We start from the raw sequence: 9,876 nt of genomic DNA, 5'->3' as shown, positions 1-9,876 counted from the left end.
GTGGGTTCCTCTAAGGTGTGTTTTTTTTCTCGGCAATCACTAGCCACTTTCATAACGGATCAGCAGTCACTTGAATAATGTTTCCATATTTTGCATTACTTTTGTCATATGTATATACTGTATTCTACTCTATTGTACTGTATCTTAGTCTATGCCGCTCTGACGTTGCTCGCCCATACATGTATATATTGTAATTCCATTGCCTATGTTAGATTGGTGTGTCTTGTGTGTGTTGTTGTGAAATTGATAGATATTACTTGTTAGACATTACTGCACTATTGGAGCTAGAAACACAAGCATTTCACTACACCCGCAATAACATCTGCTAAACACGTGTATGTGGCAAATAGGATTTGATTTGATGGGTGATTGGATTAGATTTGATGTTGGTAGGAGTTTTCCTCAGTGTGTGTCCACCTTCCATTTCCACTTTTTGTCCTAGTTGGGGAGCTATCCATTATACTGTACACAGAAAAAATTGGAGTGTTGAAATTTCAGGGTTAAACATTTTCGAGTAGATTTTTACTCCCAGAGTGTAATTTTAACACATTCTGATTTAAATGGTGTTCAGTGTTGGAGTTATTTGACAGATTTGATCCGGTCAGTGTTAACCCAACTCCGCAGAGATGTAATTAAGCTCCGCCCATGCATTTCACTTCTTCGGTTGGAGACAGAGGAGACAAGTCAGCGCCATTTTCTCCCTCCCATGCAGTACTACACGGTAAGTGCAATTAACTCAAACTTACTGAAACAATTATAAATTGATGCTGAGAATTTCAGTATGAACAATGAAACATCTACAGAGAATATATGCCTAACAAAACCGTGTTTGTTGCCAGGTCTGAGCAGCAAATTTGTCCTGGTGATTAGCTAGCTAGAAGTGTATGGTAAGCTAGCTAACAGTTTGTTACTTAAACCGTCTCCATCTTTATCAATGATGATTTAATAAAGGAAAAACAAAGCGTTATGTTTTTTTACTGTATAAAATCTTGTTTGAGGCTGGAGCTAACGTCTTTTTTCCCCCCTTCACTTTGAACATCAAAGAGGCCGCAAACAACATGTCCCAACATGCAGACGGTGTTTGACGTGTTGTCTGTGTGACCAGCGTACCACTGTATTTGGTGACCCATCAGATTCTATGACCTACAGTTTTGGAAAAAGTACTCAGATCATTTACTTAAGTAAAAGTATATAAGTATTACCAGTTAATTGTACTGAAATTACTAAGTTAAAGCTAAAGTACAAAATTAGCAGAAAATCGGGCTGTGAAAATTAGTACTTTTTCCAACAGTGCAGGTCACAGAATCTGATGGGTCACCAAAAATGGTGTAACACTGTCGACTTAGCTTTAATCTTTACCGTTCTTCCTTTAAATGTTTATTTACTTTGTCAAACTCCCTTGCATGTCTCAGTCAAAATGCTGGTCCAGCCAAATAGCAGAAATATGTGAAGCTAGATGAGGATGAAGGACGGTTTGACTTTATGCAATTCCATGAAAATGGTTAGCATGGCTTAGGAAAAAGGTTTTAAACCACACCCATGTTCTTTTAAAAGCTCATTGTGCAAGCTGTGCAAGTTGTCGATTCTGATTTCTTCACATGCCTTTATCAGACTCTTTTATATGGTAAATGGGGTTAAATTGCTAATCATTTTCAGTTCTGTAATGTGTGCTTCATAGTGTAAAGTATTTAAGGATTATTCAGTGGTGGATGTATGTATTTAACATGAACAGTTATTGGCTGTGAGGCAAGAAACAGTGTTGACTTCAAAGGCACATTCAGTTTGACCTTACTATCTTTTCCAGTCATCGAGAGATTTTGCCTGCCACCTGATGCAAAAGTTATATACAAGGATGCAACAGGGACAGAAGTTGATGCAGAAATATTCAGCGACCTCGTTGGACAAGGCAATGTGGTGCTGACACTATTCTCAGATCAGGGTGAGATATCAAGGCAGGTATAATAAAGCACTTTACACCTTACATAATATAATTATTTGCATTTTTTCTATTCCTTTAGAATTCTCTGATTTCTCCTTGTCTTCTGCTTCTGAGACGTCTGACTCAAGCTTCAGCTCAAGTGCATCAACTATAATCCTAGATGATGTCCCTAGCAAGAGACAAATAATTGAGGATACACATGATGCTGTGTCTGCTGAACAGGTTTCTTAATGCTTTCACATTTTTTCACTCTGAGTCTCTAGAAAAGCTATTTATCACCATGTTTTGTATTGTAATGTTTTTGTTTTTTATTAGTTGATTGAAGCTGTGCTAAGAGGCAAGTCTGGGGGTGAAGAAGTACTACAGGAGTACCAAACAACAGAAACCCTAACAGATGCTGCAAGAAGAAAAATGGTTAACATCCTGGTGGCTCACATGATTGACAATCATGGGTATATTTGTTTCACATTGTTTTTATTTGTACCAGATAACTGCATGGCCATTGCATAAATGTACTAATTTAATATCTCCTCTCAGGCACCGCCCACTAAAGCAATCAGAGAAGATTATGCGCGTGGGATAGTGATGTTGTTCCCTTCCCTCAAGGATCCATACTCCAAGAAGGGCTATGTAATAGGCATTATTATTGTTAACTCTTTCATGTCATGTTGTGACACAAAACTGTGTGGATGAGATTGATATTTGAATTCCATGAGATTTCTCATGAGCCTGGTATGACAACGCATTTATTTTTTTCATTTCAGGAACACTTCTATGATGCTGCAAGCAGCACAGGATACATTTCTTGGCGTCTGAAAACAGTCCAGAGGAAGATTCGTCGAGGATCTGCACTGCCACCAAATAGCCCAATTGACTTTTCTCCAGGGGGCCCAAATTTCCAAAGGACTGTTAATGTTGAAAGGCAGCTTGATGGTGATGCTTGCCAAGAGGCCATGTCTTTGCTCAACCATACCACAGACAATTCCCTGATTTTCCAGAAGATGAGAGAGACCTTTCAGCACCGTCAGAAGCTCGTTAATGACCCAGGCAGAAGTGTTGATATCCTCTCCAGCTTCCCAAGATTCCTGGATACAAAAGGATTGGTAAGTTTGGGATGAGATGTTTAGAATGGCTTGAAATTTGAAAGTATTTCCTGAAGTAGTAGTAGTAGTAGTAGTAGTTTAATATCTTCTTTCTTAAAGGTGGACCAAGACTTCACTCTCCTATTTGATGGCGACACATCCTCCAGGCTTCTTCAGAAATGGGATTTGTTCTTCAAGCCAAATGTCATAAAAGAGGCTAAGCGGCTCACCTCAACACCAGAGTTGTGTCGCTTGGTGCAGTCAGCAGAAAGTCCCCCGGGAAGTGATCTTGATGAGCCAACAAGTGAGTTTTTTAAATTTATTTTTTAAAATAAATTTGCTATAATTGCAGTTAAATTATAACTGCAATAATATTTCATTTGTTTATTCAGTGTATCTCTGAACGTTGATCTGATTTTTGGGATAAATGTGACTAATAGATGGATGACGGTTTAAAACGTTCTCATAATGCCTCCCAGTTCTCATTCAAACTTTAAAAGTATTACATTTGAAGAGTTTTCAGTTAATTCTTGTGACTCTTTGTCCTCAGCCTACGACCAAGAAATGGCTTCCCTGTTGTTGCTGTTACATCTCCTTCCACCACCTCCAGGGGGACTGAAGTCTCCAAAAAATTAGTGCATGTGATGCAGTTGAGAGACTTGTTGTCTTTCATAAGGTAATTATATTATTAACGTGATTATAATAATTTGTCACGTCACCTTCTTAGCCACATATGTAAATGAGGGTTGTTAAAAAGTGGATGGAATTGTAATTAAGTCTTCATTCCCATCTTGCACTAGCCAATGAAAAGCTGTTTGAATAATCACTTCTATAATGTAGTTTTCTCTGGCTGCACATTATTCTTGTCTAATTTTCAGTTTTCTGATCTCAACCTTAGTCATGCTGCAGTTTGGAGGAGCATCTCCGCAACCAGCAGGGTCGGCAGCCATACCTCCTCGCTGTTGGGCGTCAGAAGAGCAAGATTGAGAGCTTCTACATCACAATGGATAAGCGTCTCATCCCATGCAAGGCAAACCGCTTAATTCATTGAAGTATTTCCATGTTTGTAATAACTATTAATTTGATATCATGCATGATCTTCTTGAGGGTGTGGTTCAGTATGAGATCAAATTGCTTTTTGGATATCTCACGCAACACTTTATGTCAGAACAGGACTTGCTTTCCAGGATTTATTGTTTTGATTATGGATTTTTAGAACGAAAAAATCGTCCTACAAAGATTATTGTGGAGAGTGTTGGCAATGGCATTGGTTTGAATTCTATTCCGACATTGTGTCTTGTGAAAAACATCCCACTGTTGTTTGGTGACATTATTCCTGCAGGAAACAAAAACTGGAATTTGTTACTGTTGTTACTTCAAATAATGAACATAGTTTTTTCACCTTCTCTCACTCTAGGTATGACAATATATTTAAAGCATTTGATTGTTGACCACCACAAACTATTTAAGCACTTGTATCCACATAGAAACTTGATACCTAAGCATCATTTTATGATCCATTACCCATCTTCTATAAGGAAAATTGGCCCCTTATTATATACGTGGTGTATGAGGTTTGAGGCCAAACACAAGCTGTTTAAAGATTGTTTTAAAAATGTCAAAAACATAACCAAATCGCTTGCTAAAAAGCATCAGATGGCCATTGCTTATCACTGGGAAACCTTCACCCTCAAACAAAATGAGTATGGGCCAATTAAATATTTTCTCTTCAGAGATGAGAATGTCATCAACAATGAAATGCTTGAAACGATCTTGTCAAAAGATGTTTTCTCAACTAGTTGGGTTAAAGTTGATGGTGTAGAGTATAAAGCTGGACTAGTTATTTGCAGTGCAATGGAAGAAGACATGCCAGTCTTTTGTCAAATAAGTGATGTACTTTTGGTTGAAGATCACATTTTTTTTTGACAAACAAGCTATTTACAGAGAATTTTGATGACCATCATCATGCATTCAGAGTATTACGAAGTGTGGAAAGATGTCTACTAAAAATGTCTGAGCTTAAATTTCATAAACCGTTTGATATTCAAAGCTCATACAATGTTTCAGATGAAAGTATGTACATTATACCTTCATTCACAATGTTTTAATTCAACTGACTGCAAGGGAGAAAAGGCACAAATAAATGTTTTTGACAATGATTGTTTATTGTGATTAATTCTTATTAATATAAGTATATATTTAATTAAATAATATTGAATAAATTAACAATTCATTTTAACATTTTTTCAGTGTAGATAATTGACACTTTAGGGAGTGAAATTAACACTACCCAAATAGTTAATAAAAATTAACTCGGAGCAGTGTTAGTTGTCTAATCCCTTAGTGTTACTTTAACTCTGTTTTGCGAGTTAAAGAAGGAACTCTGGCAGAGTGTTAAATGTTTAACTATTTTGAAAGTGTTAATTTAACTCTGGAGAGTGTGGACCTATATAAACCCTCAAAAAGTGTTGAAATCAACTCTGTGGGAGTTAATTCAACACTGGACTTTTTGCTGTGTAGGCTACTTACTAGCAATGTCACTGTAGTCAAAGTATATTTCCTAGGCTATAGGGTGTGGTAACAGGCCCTCTGTCATTTGTTGTTGTACTGTACATGTGAAGTATCTGCACTCTAGCCTATAGAAGAGCAAGGCTGTTGCGAATAGGGGAATGCAAGCAGTTGAGGGGAACTAGTGAAAGACTCTTACCTGCTGTTCAACACAAGGCCCCAAACACCACTGCAGACAGATAATTATTCACTCCCAGTCCTATGATCTTGCTCTGTGAAGGAGGTTTGCTTTTCAGCATCCAATTTATGGCAGCCTTCTCCCTAGTTGACTTGGGCATGTGAGTGATTCGAGAACGTTTGGCTTTGGTATCCAAGGTGTTTGAGAATGTTGGGGGCCAGTGTTCTGAGGGGCTGACTGTGACATCATAAAGTGGAATGTAGTTAGTGTGCTGTTTGAGGGATTCCAATTCAGTCCGGTGCAGTCTTCCAGACAGTGCAGTTGTGCTTAGTCTGCTCTCTGTGTGATGACTTGTAAGTTGATTGTGACTAGATGGAGTACAGCTACGACCGGAAGTCACATTTTCGGTAACCCTAACCCTTTTCATAACCTTAACCTACTTCTCCTAACCTGCTAGGAAAAAGTAACTTCATGACACTAGCTGTATCCCACCTAGTCAAAACCTTGTCAGCCCTTATCCTAAAAAGCAAACGCTGTTTCTTGATGTACTATGTACTATTTATTTCTATTATATTTATTTCTATATTACTAAACCAAGGGCTGGCAGCCAGTAAGTACAGGTAAGAGACCATTATGGAAACAATAATTTGCTAGATTAAAGCTAGTCACATCTGAGATGTTAGACTGCACTGAATGATAAAGTGCCAGTATGTGCTCTTGGACCCTTATGGCGTCAATGGGTCCGCCCCATTTGTCCCTTTTGAAATGAACAGTTGAGATGGGCCCTCCTTCTGTGGCCATCGTTTTATGCTACATCTGAGGCCATCTTGTGGGCATAGTGTGGGCCAGAAATGAGCAACATCATACCAATAATCCCATAATAAGACACTTTGTTAATACAATATTTGCACATCCCTATCACCTCTGTATTCATAGGAAAACAATCTGTTCATTGTGTGGGTGGGTGGGTGTCTGAGGAATGTTTTACTGTGTTTCAGCTTATAGAGGTATCACCACCCCTCCTATTGGCACCTCAGGTCCTCTTGGCCCCCTGACTGTCAGGCTGGATCCTGTCTAGGGAAGAAAGAAGAAGAATTATGTTATTAATGACAGTCAATATACTACCGCTGCAAGATGACATGGCCTTCCACAAGGTGACATGATGGGGCCCCTTTACCTTTCCAATGAAGGTTTGGTGTGTTAGTTGTCGTTATTTTGTGTATGGGAGAGTCACCTTGTTTTCTCCTCTCTACTTAGGCCTAAAGAACTCGAAGAGGTCCCATCTCTATTAGAGGGTTTCAACGTGTGAGGGGCAACTGCAGTGGGGTGAATCATACTAGTTCAGTGTTTCCTAACTCCAGTGGTAAGAGTAGCCTACCCCCAACAATACCCATTTGTGTTTTAGCCCTGGACAGGCACACCTGATTCAACATACTTGTCAACCAAGTTCTCAATGAGTTGAATCAGGTGCAACAACAACAATGTTGATCCCCCAGTTGTCACAGTTTGGCCTTGTGTCCACATAGCCTATATGAGTATTTGAGTATGTTCCCTGTGCATGTTAGTTGCTTTCATTTTGTCTTTTCTGAACCCACTATTGCTCCTCCCTAGTTCCCTCGAACGAGTGCACTCCCCTTTGCAACAGAGGCCAGGCAAAAGCGCACGCTTGCTGTGCCACTGGCCTCAATCAGGTCCACCAAACACAGATAATAGCGTCTTAGAATGTTATCGGTAGTTGATCTTGTTTTTCTGAAGCCAGCTTGGTGGATTCCAAGGAGGCCCATTTCCTCAGTGTGGCTCCTCAGTCTTTGGGTGAGTACTCCCTCAAACAGCTTCCCAACATGACTGTGGAGGCTGATTGGTCTATAACTTGTGATGTTGTGTGGGTCTTTACCAGGTTGTGAATCATTGTGACAACTGCAGATTTCCAAGGTAGGGGAAAATGGCCATCCATGAAACATGTGGTGAAGAGGTTAGAAAGGAGGTGCAGGTATTCATCAGGTGCTTGCTTGATGAGTGTGCTGTCAATGTCTTCCCCAGATGCTTTGTTTTTCGTTTTTTTTCAGATGAGTCTTAATTTCTTCAATAGTAACAGAGCGGGTGAGGGGATGGTCTACTGGTGTCAGACTTGAAGTATATACTGTTTTTCGACAATGTTTTTCCATTCTTTGCCATAGAGGGATTAATTGGGACAAGAATGAACATTTTGTAGGTGGTTTCTAAATAATGAATTTGTCTTGAGACTTCAGCACAGGTATGATATTATTGGTTTTGTCTCCGTTAATTGCTTTGATTTTTTTGCCAGAAGGTCCGGGGGTTAGTGTCTGTATCTAGCTGGTGATAAAAGGCAGTCCCCTGTTTCTATTTGTGGAGGGTGAGTTGATATCTGATATGATCCTGTAACCAATTAACTTCTGTTTTCAAGTTCGGTGATCTTGTTCTTATAAAATCTCTCCGGACCTTTCTCTTCTGCTTGATGAGACTGAGGATATGTGGTGGGAGTTGTTTTTGTGGTGGTCTGATACATCCTTCGGAACTTCAAGAAAAAAATAACTTACCCTGGCAGTTTTCTTTGATATAGAAAAAGCATTTGATAAGATGTGGCACAATGGGTTGTGCTACCGGCTTGCAGACGCCAATCTCAAACTACCAATCTCCATCAGAAACATTATCACTAGCTTTCTCCACAACCGTACAATTAAAGTGAAGGTCTCCACAGCAATATCCCCACCATTTACCCCTGACACAGGGGGCATTCCTAAGCCCACTACTTTTTCTACTATACATATCAGACATTTGTTACCCACCATAGGTCAAGTCTCACAGTTTGCCGATGACCTTTGCTAATGGTGCAGCTCCAAATGTCCTCAACTTGCTGCAAAAAACTCCAGCAGTCTATTGAAAAGATTGAGACATGGTCTAACATGTGACGAGTATAACTGAACCCACAAAAGACTCAATGTGTTCTCTTTACAAGAAGCACCAGCAAAAAAACTAAACAGGAAACCCATCGATCTCAGATCTCAGGCGAAACAATGAAAATAGAAAAATAAGCAAAATTCCTTGGAGTCACCTTACAGAAGAACATGCACTGGAGAACCCATATAGCAAACATAGAGAGAGAGAGGGACGAAAAAAGACTAAACCACTTAACTTCTCTGGGCTAGGTGGGACGTGACCATCCCACACTATTCAACAGCCAGTGAAATAGCATGGCGCGAAATATACTGCTCAAAAAAATAAAGGGAACACTTAAACAACACAATGCAACTCCATGTCAATCACACTTCTGTGAAATCAAACTGTCCACTTAGGAAGCAACACTGATTGACAATAAATTTCACATGCTGTTGTGCAAATGGAATAGACAACAGGTGGAAATTATAGGCAATTAGCAAGACACCCCCAATAAAGGAGTGGTTCTGCAGGTGGTAACCACAGACCACCCCTTTTGAATGCTGGCGGTGCTTTCACTCTAGTGGTAGCATGAGATGGAGTCTACAACCCACACAAGTGGCTCAGGTAGTGCAGCTCATCCAGGATGGCACATCAATAGGAGCTGTGGCAAGAAGGTTTGCTGTGTCTGTCAGCGTAGTGTCCAGAGCATGGAGGCGCTACCAGGAGACAGGCCAGTACATCAGGAGACGTGGAGGAGGCCGTAGGAGGGCAACAACCCAGCAGCAGGACCGCTACCTCCGCCTTTGTGCAAGGAGGAGCACTGCCAGAGCCCTGCAAAATGACCTCCAGCAGGCCACAAATGTGCATGTGTCTGCTCAAACGGTCAGAAACAGACTCCATGAGGGTGGTATGAGGGTCCGACGTCCACAGGTGGGGGTTGTGCTTACAGCCCAACACCGTGCAGGACGTTTGGCATTTGCCACAGAACACCAAGATTGGCAAATTCGCCACTGGCACCCTGTGCTCTTCACAGATGAAAGCAGGTTCACACTGAGCACATGTGACAGACGTGACAGAGTCTGGAGACGCCGTGGAGAACGTTCTGCTGCCTGCAACATCCTCCAGCATGACCAGTTTGGCGGTGGGTCAGTCATGGTGTGGGGTGGCATTTCTTTGGGGGGCCGCACAGCCCTCCATGTGCTCGCTAGAGGTAGCCTGACTGCCATTAGGTACCGAGATGAGATCCTCAGACCCCTTGTGAGACCATATGC

At 40.7% G+C, this 9,876-nt stretch overlaps 1 protein-coding gene and 1 long non-coding RNA gene across 12 annotated transcripts; both read left to right on the top strand.

The window, feature by feature from the left end:
* On the top strand, nt 1–5,180 carry LOC106584751 (uncharacterized). Of its 11 annotated transcripts, none has more exons than XR_006761293.1 (10): nt 1–15; nt 572–721; nt 1,805–1,939; nt 2,019–2,161; nt 2,255–2,391; nt 2,477–2,569; nt 2,704–3,042; nt 3,142–3,325; nt 3,572–3,697; nt 3,920–5,180. XR_006761293.1 is itself a non-coding variant. In XM_014170297.2 (9 exons), the coding sequence occupies exons 1-8, from the start codon at nt 646–648 to the stop codon at nt 3,655–3,657; spliced, it is 1,221 nt and encodes a 406-aa protein (XP_014025772.1). In that variant the 5' UTR covers nt 588–645; the 3' UTR covers nt 3,658–3,697; nt 3,920–5,180. The 11 variants fall into 11 exon arrangements, 1 of the variants encoding a protein (XP_014025772.1); XR_006761299.1 differs by lacking the exon at nt 1–15 and adding an exon at nt 840–887 and having other exon boundaries at nt 600–721; nt 1,805–1,914; XR_006761295.1 differs by lacking the exon at nt 1–15 and adding an exon at nt 840–887 and having other exon boundaries at nt 601–721.
* A 468-nt stretch (nt 5,181–5,648) lies between these two features.
* LOC123729652 (uncharacterized) lies at nt 5,649–8,079 on the top strand. The gene is made up of 3 exons (XR_006761301.1): nt 5,649–6,114; nt 6,706–6,861; nt 6,965–8,079. It is a non-coding gene; the product is annotated as an uncharacterized lncRNA (long non-coding RNA).
* Nucleotides 8,080–9,876: the final 1,797 nt, after the last annotated feature.

Source organism: Salmo salar, chromosome ssa02 (genome assembly GCF_905237065.1).
Source record: "Salmo salar chromosome ssa02, Ssal_v3.1, whole genome shotgun sequence".
NCBI lineage: Eukaryota > Metazoa > Chordata > Actinopteri > Salmoniformes > Salmonidae > Salmo > Salmo salar.
This window is presented reverse-complemented; position numbering and strand designations above follow the sequence as displayed.